At 35.9% G+C, this 15,394-nt stretch overlaps 1 protein-coding gene across 1 annotated transcript in view; it reads left to right on the forward strand.

Annotated features, from left to right (window-relative positions):
- Nucleotides 1-2,892: 2,892 nt before the first annotated feature.
- Nucleotides 2,893-15,394, forward strand: part of LOC112188429 — a 28,918-nt gene continuing 16,416 nt past the window's right edge. The window contains 21 exon segments of the mRNA XM_024327546.2: nucleotides 2,893-3,225; nucleotides 3,323-3,400; nucleotides 3,794-3,906; nucleotides 4,194-4,287; nucleotides 4,871-4,908; nucleotides 5,158-5,226; nucleotides 5,528-5,589; nucleotides 7,634-7,841; nucleotides 8,478-8,546; nucleotides 8,630-8,709; nucleotides 8,912-8,952; nucleotides 8,955-9,060; nucleotides 9,630-9,693; nucleotides 10,455-10,556; nucleotides 10,704-10,841; nucleotides 10,919-11,046; nucleotides 11,866-12,016; nucleotides 12,474-12,569; nucleotides 12,711-12,812; nucleotides 14,525-14,583; nucleotides 14,731-14,833. Of these exon segments, the coding sequence (XP_024183314.1) occupies nucleotides 3,129-3,225; nucleotides 3,323-3,400; nucleotides 3,794-3,906; nucleotides 4,194-4,287; nucleotides 4,871-4,908; nucleotides 5,158-5,226; nucleotides 5,528-5,589; nucleotides 7,634-7,841; nucleotides 8,478-8,546; nucleotides 8,630-8,709; nucleotides 8,912-8,952; nucleotides 8,955-9,060; nucleotides 9,630-9,693; nucleotides 10,455-10,556; nucleotides 10,704-10,841; nucleotides 10,919-11,046; nucleotides 11,866-12,016; nucleotides 12,474-12,569; nucleotides 12,711-12,812; nucleotides 14,525-14,583; nucleotides 14,731-14,833 (1,998 nt within the window). The 5' untranslated portion in view covers nucleotides 2,893-3,128.

The following is a 15,394-nucleotide window of genomic DNA, read 5'->3' on the forward strand; positions in this document are numbered from 1 at the left end:
TCCTTTAGGCAACATTATCAACAGTTGTAGGCATCTAATCAATGGTTTTGAAGACGTTAGGATTCGACATATTTTCAGAGAATGCAACTATACTGCTGATGCTCTTGCTAAGGGAAGTCTCAGCCATGACTATGGTATTGTGATTTTTGACACCCCTTCCCCTCATGTTGCTAGTGCTTTCACTGATGATCTTTGCAATCTCCTAAGAGCTAGGAGAGTTAGAACAGGGCCTAAGGGCTAATTTTCTGTTTTTCCTTTTGTTTTAGGCCTTTTAGGCCTCCTTTGTAACCAAAAAAAAAAATGGTAGGGTCCAATCCCAATTGATCTCTGCATTTTCCTTCCATCTCCACCTCTACGTTTTTTTTTTTAATATATAAAAAAAGAAGAGCTTTTTACCATTAACTACAATGGGCTATAGTTTCTTCCCACAAACAAGATTTATAATTTGTAGCCCATGCAGCCATAGCACAGTCACAACCCATTTGTACAAAAACAAAATGGCACAGCAAGTTCTAATTAATTACGATAATTGCCATAGGCTTCATTTCAGTTTTATCCCAAAACCAAACTCGTCAAATCCATATCTCCCCAAAATTTCAGCAGCGAAGCAACAAAGAGAGGCTCCGGTGATGAAGAGATCGAGGCTCCAGCGGTGAAGCAACATATCGAGGACCCAGCTGCGGAGCAATAAATCAAGGCTTCGGCGGCGCTAAGCCTTGAAGGTTAGTAGCCAAAGAAATTTCTAGTTGTTGAGGGTCAATAGATATAGTCTTTGATTACTAATTGATTGTTTGATTTGGTTTGGTTACTGAGAAATCCAAAGAAAGTGAATAACAAATTTATGCGGCTAGGTTACTAGAGTTGAGATCTAATTAACTTTTTGATACAGTACAATTAGGTTTAGGATGAGAAGATGCATGAAACTATTTAGAAATGGTGAAAAATTTCAATTGCAGTTAAGCATAGTGAAGAGTGAGTAGCAATAGCCTGTTTGGTTTGAGTAAAACCTAAGTTTTGAGGGTCAGTAACAGAGTCATAGCTAGTGAGGATTGAATACCAGTATCTTGTTTGGCTTGATTGAATAGTTGTGAAGGTCAGTAGGATTAAAATTTCAATTGCAGTTAAAGCTAGTGAGGATTGAGTACTAGTAGCTTGTTTGGCTTGATTGAATAATTTTGAAGGTCAGTAGCATTAAAATTTCAATTACAGTTAAAGCTAGTGAGGATTGAGTAACAGTAGCCTATTTGGCTAGAGTAAAAGCTGAGTTTTGAGGGTTAGTATGTAGCATTAAAATTTCAACTTCGGTTAAAGCTAGTAATAATTGAGTAGCAGTAGCCTCTTTGGCTTGAGGACATCATTTTGAAGGTCAGTAGCATTAAAATTTCAAGTACAGTAAAAGCTAGTGAGAATTAAGTAGTAGTAGTCTATTTGGCTCTAGTAAAACCTGAGTTTTGAGGGTCAGTAGCATTAAAATTTCGATTGTAGTTAAAGCTAGTGAGGATTGAGTAGCAACAATCTGTTTGGAGTGAGTAAAACCTGAGTTTTGATAGTGAGTAAAACCTGAGTTTTGATAGTCAGTAGCATTAAAATGTGCAATGTGTGCAATGTGGTATTGAGGGTCAGTATCCTTTTCCTTGATAAAATGGAAGAGTTCAAATTTTGAGTAGTGGGCTTGTGGTCCTTGTTAGTCCTATATGTTTGGTGCAAGCTGTGTGATAAGTTTGTGATTGTTATTCTTGAGAATGTGTTTCTTTTGGTTTAAATTTGTCCTTCATGTTCTATCACAACAAAATTAGGATCTGATACATGGATAATGAGAAAAATACTGAGGGTCAGTATTTTTTCATAAAGATGTTCTACTGAGAGTCAATACTCATATATTCGCATATCATATATATAGATTAATCGCAATGGCAAAGAGGAAGAGGGAAGCACCTGTTGAAGAAGCAACAAGTACTCAAACGAAAGACAAAAGAGAAAAGCCGTTGCAATTAAAGAAGAGGATACAACAACTGAATGGAAGAAGATAAGACCACAGAGACCTAATTACATGCAATAGAAATGCAATTCGCATGCATTATGGGCTACCATAGACATCTACAGAACAACAATTGGAAAGAAGATATAGGGAAAGTTAAAGAAAATGCCGTTTTGGGAATTATACATTTAGCTCTATTAGATGAGTGTTCAAAGTTATATGACTTTAGGTTGACTAGTGCTGATCATGATCAAATTTTGAGGTTGTATATCCCATTTTTCTATTTAATTCTGATATCAGTTTTCTCAGCTCAAGCTGGAAACACTTGGTTACTGATGATCAATCTCTGTTTCATGTCATAATGGGTGGGAAGAGATTGATTTATGGGATAGAGAAAACTGGACTTATTGACACATTTAACAAATTCAATATATGTAGATGCATAATGACTTATTAGCCAACAAATTGAACTCTAGAGAAACATACAATCAAAGAAAAGAACAAAGATAAGAATGAAGTATCCTTCAGAATGATATTGAAGGTCAGTAGGGTTAAATCATGTTAATTATCCAAAGCACTTTGAATTTATTTAAAACTCTACAAAGGTCAATTTGATAATTTACTCGTTAATATAAATCAATTCAAAAATAAAAAGAAATTGCCGCATGGGCTTGGCGTTTGTGCATGGGTAAGCTACAGTACCACAAGGGACATAAAAAAAAAGGTCTACTAGTGGTAAAATCTGGGCTGAAATTGTACCTAGTGGTAATTTGCTATAAAAGAAAAACCGAAAGCACTCTTTCTTTTCTACCAAGAAAAAATGAACCGTCGGCCAAGTAAATAGTGCTTCTAAAAAAAAAAAAGAGTAAATAAAAACAGGTGTAAATAGGCTGTGGCAGGTACAACTAAGGCTTTATTTTCCCTCAGTTTCTCACTTTCTCGGCTTGGCGCTACCGCTACGCCGGTGCTCTCTTCTTCTTCTTCTTCTTTCTCGTTCTCAACGCCGTCGTCGTAGTTGAGACTCTTTCTCCGGCTGTGCTCTCTTACTACTACTACTACTACTACTACTACTATTACTTCATTCATATACAGACTTGTTCCGATTGCAATTCGAATGGGTTCGACGGTGTGAATCATCAGAAACGGAACAATGTTCGAAGGACTCGTCAGCCAGATTCTTCACGGCTATCTCGGTCGCTATGTCAAGGATTTTCACAAGCACCAGCTCAAGATGGAGATTTGGAATGGTATGTTCAATTCACTCGCCTTTAATTTTCGTTATCTCACCTTGATTGATGGCTTGATTTCGTATTTTCTTGAAAAAATTGGTGACTGAATTTGCAGAGGAAGTGTTCTTGGAAAACGTCGAGCTTAGTCTCGAAGCCTTTGATTATCTCCAGTTGCCTTTCGCTCTCAAACAAGGTACTGCTTTCACTTGAGAAATCTTCAGGTCTAAATGTACCGGAATGAATGGGGTGTGTGTGTGTGTTTTATGTATGAATGTAAGTGAATTTTGTATGCAAGTGGCCCAGGAATGTAGGTTTTAATGGATTTGGTTAAGCTACGCTATGTGTGTGTTTGTTTGATAATTGAACAATTTGTCACTATCACCGGGCACTTGTGTTTTCCGGCATCGGATACTCTTTGTGGAAAGAAGCGTTTCTTCTAGAGCTTCACAAACCTGTTTTGTTGTTCTTGTGCCTGGAATCCTGCATCATAACTTTGGATTAATCGGTTGGATGATAAGAATGTGAACTTTTTCATTGCGTGCTTGTATACGGGTAATTCCATCTAATTTATGGATTTTACTGATAGGTCGGATTGGAAAGATAAGCATCAAAGTTCCATGGAAAACGCTTGGTGGGGACCCCTTTGTAATTAGTTTGGAAAATGTCTTCCTATGTGCATCCCAACGAGATGATGAAGAGGTGATTTCAATATTAAATATTATATATATATATTATATATATATATATATATATATATATATTTATAAATGTAACTGGATTTGACGAGTACAAGCCTTTGGCAATATATGGGAAAAAGATAGTACATCACAAGACCTATCTGAAAAAAGAAAACAAGCTATAAAGCCCAGAATTGGTTTTACATATTATATGAGGGGATCCTATGTAATATGAGTTTTAGATGTAAATAATTAAGAAAGCATGTAAAAAGGGATAATTTAATTAGAAACTCTGTTCTTTATTTGCAGTGGAGTTTGGATGAAGTTGAAAAACGAGAGTTTGCTGGAAAAAAGGCCAAACTTGCTGCAGCAGAACTGGCCAAATTATCAAAATGTGTATGCGGTAAGTTTCTTTCAAGAGGAAATAAGGATGGGCTCTTATATTTATACTTTTCTTTTCCTGCTGGAAAATATACTTGATTGCATTTTATGTTTGAATTACAGTTATTGACCATTTGTAGAAAATGCCTAGAAAATGAGGACTCCCTTATTGCAGAATTTTGAGTTTCTGGGAGGATTATAATTACATTATTTTGTTTGAAGTCTACTCTTGCTTTACTATGTTTGTATACTATTTTGTTTTTTCTTACTACATAGAATTGTGCTGTGTACAATAGGAAAAATGTGTAAATTGTTTTAATTTTCCACTTTAGCTGTCACCCTATCTCGTCTGTACACGTGGGGCCTGGCCTACTGTTTGCGGGTACTGATATACTGTGAAGAATAGGTTGGAATTTTTTCACTCTTGACAGAATCTCTTATTCTGACAGAAAATGTAATTCTCTTAGTATTGATGACAGTTCTAGATCCTCAGGGACTTACTATATTAATCTTTTCCAGAGCTAGTTTTAGCAACTAAATTGAAACTATTGGTGCTTATATGCAGTATGCTTTTTATTCATTTATTTTTATTCTCTTTTCTGCAGAAAACCAGGCTGGGCTTAGATCAATAATTACTGCTAAGGTGACATTACTTTGTGATTATTTCTTGTTTAATAAGCTAATCTTTAAACTTTGATTGATTTTTCGATTGCAGAAGTGATTTCATATAATCATAAGCATATCTTTCCTTGTTTTTTTTCCATGTGAATATGTAAAATCAAAAGAGTTTAAAGGTCCATTTCACTACCGCTGAACACATGTAATAATTTTCAGGAGTCATGAGTATTACTGAAATACTGATTGCTACTGATGTTCATTCCTTTGCTCCCAGGTTCTTGACAGCATCCAAGTGTCAATCAGAGATTTTCATATCTTGTACCATGACAAGCTCAGTGGCTCGGTAGATTTCTTACTGGGTGTACTTTATGTTTTCGTTTTTCCATTAGTTTTCGTTTTTATTTTCGAGAAGAAAAGTTTTATTCTAGAAGCTACGATATGTTGACAAGCAGTCCACAGAAATAGAAGTAAAACTGTCCTTTTTTTATGATTATTTTTTCTAAACAACCTACTTATTATATTAATCAAATATTCTACTAGTAATTTGGTTTTAAGAGTAAAAAGTTTAGTGCAAAATCTTCATTTCTTGAATAACAAAGAATAACCTAATGCTATTTCATTGTTCCCTAATTTTTCTTTTTCAGGCATGTAATATTTTTGGTTTGAAGATTTCCAGCTTGAGGACTATGAAGCAAAATCCTTCCGGGTAATTCACAGGTTCCTTTGGGATAGTGGTAGTTTGTATTACTTTTCTTAATTGTCATTCTTCAGATTTTACTTTGGTTCGAATTCCTGAGTCTCTGATTAGGCATATAAATTTTCAAGTGTACTTTTCAATTATATTTGGCCCATATTGCTTTCACCTGCAATAATAGCTAGACTTTCATAGGTTTGGTGATACCCCTTTGGAGTTGCAGTGTTTTGGCTGTAATTTGGGTAATTTGAATGGGTGGAGGGACTTTAGTAGAATATGTTAGGTTCTTGTCGGCCTTATTTGCTTCAGCACTAGCTAAAAGGACTAAACTTTCTCCTGCATTATTCTAGACGGAAAGGCTGCGGTGGTTTTAGTCATTAAGTGTTTTTTGCATTGGTTTATCTCTTTCCATAGATTTTCCTCATGCTGTAGTATTTTTTTTTTTTTTTTTTCTTGTCGCTGTTTTTTTTTTGACTCGTTTCTTGTTTCTGCTCCTCTCTTATGGATACAAATTCATTCTTCGTCAAAAAAGAAAAGAGCTAGAATTTCTTAGTTGCAATACAATATTCATTCCTCGTCTAAAAAAGAAAAGAGCTAGAATTTCTTAGTTGCAATACAACAGCTTCTTAACTTAAATAATATGAACATAATTTGGCATTTTAGGTTATACAATGCTTGGTTGTTTGTTTGTTTTTTTTGTGTGTGTGTGTGTGTTAACAGCCCTAAAAGAAGATCTTTTAATTGCTTGTGCCATGCCGGGTTGTGCCGTCCTTTTGTTTGGATAACAATCAAAGCTTGAGGATGACTGTTACCTACCTACGAATAATATTAATGCCCTTGTTAATAGCAGTGATTTGAGTCATTTGACCTAGGATATATCAATAGAGCATAGATGGTGGGATAATACAGCCGCCCATATATGGTCAGCCAATCCTAACCAACCCTAACGTGTCTCTCCAATTGTACAACGCGCCAACACGTGCCCTTTTTTTTTTTTTCCTTTCTTTCTTTCTAAACATCTGATTAGGTTCTTTTCTTCCCCAGCGTTCAGTTCCAATACTTCAATATCTTAGCAGCCATGACTCTTTTCCTCTAATTCTTCAATATTTGTGGACCCCTCCGATGACCCACTGCTGGTGAAGGTGGAGAGCTCCTCCTTGTCGCCGATGATGACGGAAACCCTCACTCTGCAGGGTCGTCTCCTTGATTCAATTTGACCTTTGCTGACTACTCTGAGTCCTCATCGCCTTGGAATAACAATGGGTTAGAGAGTTACATGTTGCAGAATTTCTTTTTCTAGATAATGTTGATGATCGATGTATGTACTGTGGTTGAGCATTCTCTCTTTAAAGTTGGTTTAATTTTGAACTGGAGAAGTGGAACTGATGGGGAAGAAGAAGAGATCCTTATCAGCTCTAAAGGAACAAAGAAAAAAGTACGCAGTGTTGGAAAGTGAGAGAGATTGGTTAGGCATGGCTGACCATATATGGCCAGCCAAGTAGTATCCTAAATGGTGGTAGTGAACTAGAGATTACAACGTTATGGTTTGGGTTATTGGGTTATAGTGGGCTATAGATGTGGTTTGGTTGTGTGAAGCAGTGAATGGTGCACATTGGTTGAAGTTAAGCGTGGGTTGTTGGGATCTGTGTTGAGTGGATATCTGATATTTAAGATGAACGTTCCTATAGCTGACTAATTGATGTCTGCTATGTGTGATGAAGTATGTATGGTCTTTGGATTCCCTTGTTTCTTTATGTTCTTATTTCTATTAATTTTTTTGTTATACCACGTGCCTAACTGGGTTGTGCTGATGTATTGGCCACCTTTCGTTGCATTATACTTTCTTTGATTATATCAATTAAAGCTCTTTCTTTCCTGAAAGAAAAAAATTATTATTATTATTTTTTAAATAAAAAAAGAAACTTTTTGTCAATTACATATCAGCCCATAATATAATGATAGAAATGGTTGTGGAGTTAGGACACATTGTATTTATGATATGTGATAAGTTGTATTGCTAATGTTATTTTGGTTTTATTATTCTGTAATATCTCAGGTCACTTGCAAAGGGAAGAGGGGGCCAAGTTAACAAAACTGTGGAGATTATGGGTTTGGAGTTTTACTGTGGCACACTTGATGGGGCGGTGGAGTTGATGGCTATGAACAATGATGGGGACTCCGTAGTACGGCAAGATATAAGATATGACGGGAAAAGATATAACAACTCCATACTGTCACCATGTGATGTTTCCATGTCACTCTCGGTATGAAACACAGTTTTGGTTTGTGTCATTAGAGTTGCTGTTGTTTTACTCTCTCTGTCTCTGTCCCTCTCCCTCTCTCCCTGGATCTTTAGGTTTATCATACTTGACTAATTGTTAGCATTTGACACTTTTTTTAGTCCTTGGAATTGTAATGGAAGAAACTTTTGTTATGTCGCCATATAAAAAGCTTAAGAACTTTTACCCCTAACGTCAATTGCCAATTGTAAATTTTTCCGAAGTATAGGATATTAACTGTCAGAACCCACTACCAAATTTGTAGAAAATGTTGAAAGAAAATAATACAGATCGCACTCCATGGCACTCAGTGTTGCAATACTAACTGGTTCCTGACTCATAAAACGAAGCCATTGATATTTTGAATTTTGTGAGGCTTTGTATAAAATAACCTGAAGTTTCATCTGTACTTCATTACTCTTTTCACTCTGTTCTTGGTATCTAGAGTAAAAAACAGAAGCATGATGATTTTAATTGTTTTATATATGTGTATCTTCGGGAAAGAGTACTTTTTGAATGGTGATAGGTTTTGTAGATCAGATTCAAAGGAATAAAATTGGTAGTTTGTAACATATGCCTCCCGGTAATACTGAAGTTGAGAATACATGGTCTTGAATGTAGGTCAACAGATCAGGAGAGCTTGATAGCAAAATCCCGCAGTACTCCATCACCGCTGAGATAACTGACTTGGTTTGTAAATCGTCTTTGAGGTGTCTATTGGTTTAATTTGTTGGTTTACTAGCTTCTCATCTATCTTCATGATGTGCCGTCAGGTGATGTGCTTAGATGAGGTTCAGTTGCAACAGATTTTGTTTCTGTGGGATTATTTTTGTACATGTGAATTGAGAAAGAAGTAAGTTTTTCTTCTCATACTATTTTTAGCTATTAGTTTTCTGACCACTGTTCTTGCTAAACTATTATTTCTTTAGAAGTCTTCACATTAATGATCTTGAAAAGCGGTAAAGATCTTGATATTACTTGGGCTTCAATGTTAAGATTATGAAGTTCAAGTGGCTTTTAAATTTTAATTGATCTCTCGTGATTGACTTGTGAAGGTATGGGCGTTATCGTCCCTGGAGTAGTCCGTTATCAAAAAGGTGAAGGGTTGGCAAATGTTATGGTGGCATTATGCGCAAGAATCTATCTTATCAGATGTACGGAAGAGATTAAAGAAAACATCGTGGAGACACTTCGGACAGAGACTGTATGTTGAGTTTCTATATACCTTCACAATTTTATTAAGTAAAACATCATCAAGCAAACTTTACTCAGCTTGCACAATCACACACATATTTCCCAACAAGTTTAGGCAATCTCTGGATTTCCCAATAAGGATTTTTTTTTTTTGGAAACACTTTCCCGATTAGGACAAAAAGTGTTTATTGGGGTCAGCGTTCCCATCAGGTTTAGACAATCTCTGTTTATGAGATTCTGAACTGACAGATATGTAGTCCCTGTTTCTTATCAACACTCCTGTTGAATAATCTCGTAACTTTTTAAAGCAATAGTATCTAAGATCCAGACCTTTCACTAATAAACTCTGTTTCACCATCTGTTACAATTTTCATATTTTATCTGACCAGCTGAAGTGTAGGGCCTGAAAAACTCATAATTTGTGTGCTATCTTTCAGTTTCCTCTCTAGTCATTGTAGAGGCTGGAATCAAACAACATTATGTTTTCCATGCAAAAGAAATTTGACCAACTGTTACAGTAATTATTTTGCGGGAATACATCTCTTGAATTAACATTGCAGTATAAATTCCTGATTGCAGAAGCTCTTGTCGGAAGTATGTTAACCTATATAAGACTAAGCTGGATTTTCTTCGCCATGATCAGGTGAGTGTTCTACTAGTTCCACACTTGGGTTTACTTGTTTGAAAAAAGAAAATTGTGCACTCATGGTTGCATATGGTGGAAATACATGTTATTAGCTTTCGTTTTGTTATGTTTTCTATGTTTTTTTTTTTTTTCCTTTTTGTGTGGAGGCTAGGGCTAAGGCTTTGATGACAAGAAGAAAATCTGTCTTAATGAGAGGCCACTGATAGGAATGTATTTGGATCTCCCCACTTTATGCCAATAATTGGTGTATGTGGCCAGGGATCCTGCTCAGAGCAGAAGGATAAATTACATAAAAGGCCTTTAAAGTTGAATTTAACATCACAAAGGCCTTAGAGATCAGTTATACTTCAAGTTCTTAGTCCTGAATGTGCATGTGGTTAACCTGAACATTGTCACTGTTTTAAAGATAAAGTGGAATCCATACACCAAAACAAAAAGATAACCAGCATCATTGCATAAGAGATGAGCTTATTCTCCAGCTGGTTGTATAAAGATGTGATAATTGTAGTTAAATAACTCGCGTACTGATTTATTATAATAATGGAATTGAACAAGGATTTTATTGGGGAAAATAGTTTGCATGCCTGATGCATATTAAATCCTGCACACCTGAAATTGTTTTTTTCATTCTGACTTTTGTTTCTTTTCCCTTGTACCAGTTCTGTATTTGTGTCATTATATTTTTGATGAATGTAGTATGGAACTTCATATTTAAAGGTTGATTCTTAGTTAGTGACACTTATATTTTTAATAATCAGCCAATTGATGAAAGTACTCGATGGGAATTGGAGCAGATGGAGAAAGAATTAGACATAGATGATATTTTAAGTTACAGATCGGCTGCAGAATGTGAGTTGCAGGTATGAGTTGTATTCAAGTATGCTAGCATACCCATGAGTGTATTGTATCATATTCCATTACATCTAGCCTTTTTAGGGTTGTGAAAATGTCATGAAAAGTTTTGCCTGTCAGTGAGGTAAGATGTTTCTTATTTTATGTGGCTGCAGGAGTTTTTGGTGAACTCTTCAACTGGAAAATCCCGTGGATGGCTGAACTGGCTATCTCTTGGTATGCTTGGTGCTGGAGGAACAGATGACTTGGGTCAATTTTCTGGGGCTGTTTTTGTTTCTGATGCAGTTATTAAGGTATTCCCCGACCAATTAGGTAGCAGAAAACGAGATTATTTCTAAATTTAAATACCATCCTCTTGTTATGGGTACAGGATATATATGAGGCGACAAAGTTCAATCCTCCTATTTTATCCAATGGGGATGCTCGAACAACTGATAAGATTGATATATGCGCACTCCATTTCAGCATCAATCGGATTTCTGCAACACTGCGTAACATGTATGAGTGCCTATTTTCAGTACTTCATCTGGTTAAAAAGAGACCCAAGTGGCTAACTGGTTAAATAATTGGCTGTTTGAGTTTGGCTCTGCATTTTTCTTGAGCTTGGCCTGAGTGAAGCTCCAGCAGAGCTTGATAAAATTGAAGTGAAGCTGGATTGAGTTGGCTGTTATTTCCTCGTGTGCTTTTCACTTTTAAGCTTACTGTCATATACACCTCAATCTGAAACTTGGATCTCTCCCATCAAAATGAAAACTATATCTTGATTGCTGAACTATATCTCGAAAATTGTAGGTGAACTTAACTAGTAATACCTAATTGTGTAGGGAAATGTTCTTTTGCTAGACAGTCTGACGTAAGATGCTGCTAGACAGTTAATCTAAACCATTAAGCTCTTATTTAAAATATGTGTTTCAGATTGACAAAATAACATATCATATATTCTGGCAAGAGAACATTACCCTATTTGTGTCATCTAAACCTAACCCATGGGTCACATACTGTGGTACTGTCAGTTAATATGTATCTTAATTGTACGACTGAATTATCCAAACAAATGAAAAATAATTAAGGGTTCATGCAGTCAATTTGAACAGGTAGTTAATGGCTCTTAGGCATACTATTCTGAATCATAAGACCAGTGGAACGCATAAGGAAATACTTTTCTATCAAATGGTTTTCATTTAGTGTACTCGTATTTCTCTGGGTGATGGATTGTATCTTGACCAAACAAAATTGTTTGTAGTGTTGCTGCCTCTCTCTTTCTGCCACAATTTTGCTGTTAGCAGATCTTAGTTACTGGGCGGTTTGATTTTTCAGGAAGTATGGCCAAGAAATTGCAGAGTTGATGTTGAATGGGGTGACTACGGAGTGCAAATTTAGGGAAGAATCTGCAGCCATTGTCACCATTGTGAACTCAGGGCAGATGGTTTATCCTTGTAACAAGAAAGTCATTCTGCATTTGCGAAGGGTTTGTAGTTTCTATTTTTTCCTCATCTTTAATCTAGGAGTTGATATAATTTCCTTTTTCTTTTGTATGGAGAATCGGCAGACATACTCTTTTATTGGACTCTAAGACTTTCAGCTGTAAATGATCTGTTAAGTTAGGTATTAGGTGATTCTGTGAAACCAAAGGAGATATTCAATGGTCTTCAGTACTTGGAAATATACTCAATTTTTTAAGAAATACAAAATTGCAAGCATTTTGCTTTCAGAATCAGGTCTTAGGGTGATGGTTACTGTTTCTTGCAGCATTAATTTTATGTATTTCCAAACCATTAAGATTCTTGACTGGCTGGCCTTTCTTTCGACAATGTAGCTCAAACAAGGTCATTGACCGAGAGACTCATTTACCTTTATGAAGTTAATTTTTAGTAGAGGCAATCGTATAGGGATCAGTTCCTGTGATTGACCTTCTTTATTTTCAGCCTAATAATGAGAAGAACGAAGTGGAAAACGAGAATCCTTCCTGTAGATTGCAAGTGGATGTATCATCAAACCTCGAGGCTGAATTGTCCATTAAGGTACTATTACCCTCTATTTCTCTGATATACCAATACGTTGTTTAATGATCCTCTTTTGGGTATCTGGATAGATTTTGGTGGTTGTTAATTATTCAGGAAGTTCTTTATTGATAGTTTCATTACTGGAACACTTCTACTCAGGGGATGCTTCAACCATTAGAAGTCACCATTGATGCAGAATTTTTCTTAAAGTTGATGGATTTTCTTGGAGCTTTAAAATCCTTTGAAAGTCAGCATGGAAGGGTGAGTTGGTTTATATTATTTCCCATAGTTTTTTATTTTTTTTTTCCCCTTTTTTGGCGGCTTTGCCATGCTTATTTATGAGCCACTCTTTTAAGACTTTATACGCACTTATTTTTTTGGTTCACATAAAGTCAGCCTGGAAGGTAACAGTCGATATACATTTCTTTTTTATTTCAAGATCTTAGATATCAATTCCTAGTTCTCAAAGTCTGGATGGCTTCTGTAGCTGATCTTTCAGGGCTTTGTATCTCCTAGGCTAGTTTTGTACTCCTGATGTTTCCTTTGTTGATGATTTTTGTTCCAGTTCTTTTCTGTTGTGAACTTGTCCCCAGCTCCTGTACCTTTTTTCTTTCATTGGAAGGTTTTTATTTTTTTTTAAGAAATAAAAAATTCCTTGTTCTCAAAGTTTTTATGCAAAGCTCAAGGGGAAAGTGCTGATCATGTCTTCGTGCATTGTGAAGTGGCTAATTTCTTATGGAAAAAATTATTTAGGGAGGCAAGAGTGGACTGGACAACTCCATTAGAGAGAAATGACTTGCTAAGAGAAAACCCCATAGCGTTTGGTAAAGGTAAAAAGGTCAGAACCCTTTGGGGTTGTGGGGTGCTAGCTGTAGTTTGGGTGGTCTGGATGGAAAGAAATAAAAGATTATTTGAAAACTATGGAGGGGTGGAGAAGGAAGACCTGTGGGAGAGAGTCAAGTTCTGGGCATCCTTATGGGTTTCTATTTCTAAGGAATTCAAGGATTATAATCTTTCTTCCATTATACTTAACTGGCAAGCAGCTGTAGTATAAGCCCCTAAGCCTTGATTAGTATTATTAGATGAGATGCTAGGCCTATAGCCCTAGCTGCCCTCTTTAGATCATTAAAGCGGACTCCTTGTCTGCCTCCCTGTATCTCGATTTTTGCTTTTTTAATAAAAAGCTGTTTCTTCTAAAAAAAAATTATATGGGTTTCAGATTTTTGATTGAACCCCAAAATTTGGATCAGTATGCTACTAAGAAAGCCCCTTCTAGGAATTCAAGTCGCTCAATTGTCCAGATGTTGAGAAGTTAAATATGCAGAAAGTTACATAGGCTATAGAGATGTGCTGTGCATATTAGATTATGAATCTGTTCATCTGTTTAACTAGAGGTGCATTATCTGGGGAAAGTTTGGTTGGAAGAAAGTGACATGATAGTTGCACTTTCCTTTCCTGTCATCATTTATTTTGTAAAATTTTGATTGAATGAATTCAGTTACACATTATACTTATATTTTTCTCTTGATAGATCTGGTTATTGGTAAATAAATAAATATTTTTATTATTCTTCATACTTATATTTGATATTATTTCCTTTCTTGACATTTTTGGGTTTGTGATAGCCCTGCTTTAATTATTTTTCACAGTATATATTATAGGGAACTGATAACCATCTTCTAACCGTTTATGACAAGAAGGAAAAATTAAGGGAATTGACACCCCTTTTTGACAAACCACACCTCCCTCCATGATTAATGTTTCAATGGATATGTGCGTGGACGGTGGAGAGAGAAAAGGGGGGGGGGGGTGATTTGTAAAAGAGAGGGTGCCAGTTTCACCCCAAAAATTATGCTTCCAAGTTTTCAAACATAGTAAAATGGAAAAAGAAAAAATAGAGCATATATATATATATATTTTTAATTTCTCTGTTCATTTCTCATTTTAATACCGGATAATATGATCTGCTGCAGGTCCTTCTGTCGCTAAATGGGATAGAAAATGTCAATGGTCGACTGTTGTCGAAAGCTGAGTAAGTTTTCGTCTTGCCACGTGCAATGTGCTATTTGTCTTGACCCTCCAAGCTTGTTTACTCCCATGATTGTGTTTAGTTATACAAACTCATGTATGATATTTGCTTACGTTCTGTTATTCAATGTTTTTGCTTTTCTGCTTGCAGATACCTTTTATCACATCATAGGAAAGTGGTGTGGGATGTTACTATCTTCAATATCATCATAAATGTTCCTTGGAGAGAGGCAATATCTGATCCACATAACTTGGTAATTTCGTTGATTAACAAAATATTGTCAATATCTTCATATGTATATTTGTTCTTTTTGTTTTGTCATGTGCGACAATAACTTATTAATACGATGAAAATTGTAGAAACAAAACTTATAGTTTATGGGATAACCGAATCCAATCCAGCTTCTCTAAACACCCTCCTCCCCATATCTAATGTAACCGGACAAGAAATAAATAAAGGGGAATGAAAATTCACACTCCCCATTTTACAATCCACACTCCATGTTTCCTTTTTTAGTGTCTTAAAATTTTGTCTTTTTGTAGTGTGGATTGTAAAAATGTGATGTTAAGATACTATAAAAGGAAACATGGAGTGTGGATTTTAGATTAGGGAGTGTGAATTTCACTCCCCTAAATGGTTACAACTTTAAGCCTCACCTTCACTCATAATATGCCAGTGCAGAAAAATGCAAACATTAGGTTTTTCTTCTTTGAACCACATCAACTGCGCTGGGCCTGCCATCAGCACTGATCCAAGCTACAACAAACTTCGCCAGTACTTAGCCTTGCAAATCATGGAGCTAGATGAGGAAGAA

The sequence above is a fragment of the Rosa chinensis genome, chromosome 2, assembly GCF_002994745.2.
Source record: "Rosa chinensis cultivar Old Blush chromosome 2, RchiOBHm-V2, whole genome shotgun sequence".
NCBI classification, from domain to species: Eukaryota; Viridiplantae; Streptophyta; class Magnoliopsida; order Rosales; family Rosaceae; genus Rosa; species Rosa chinensis.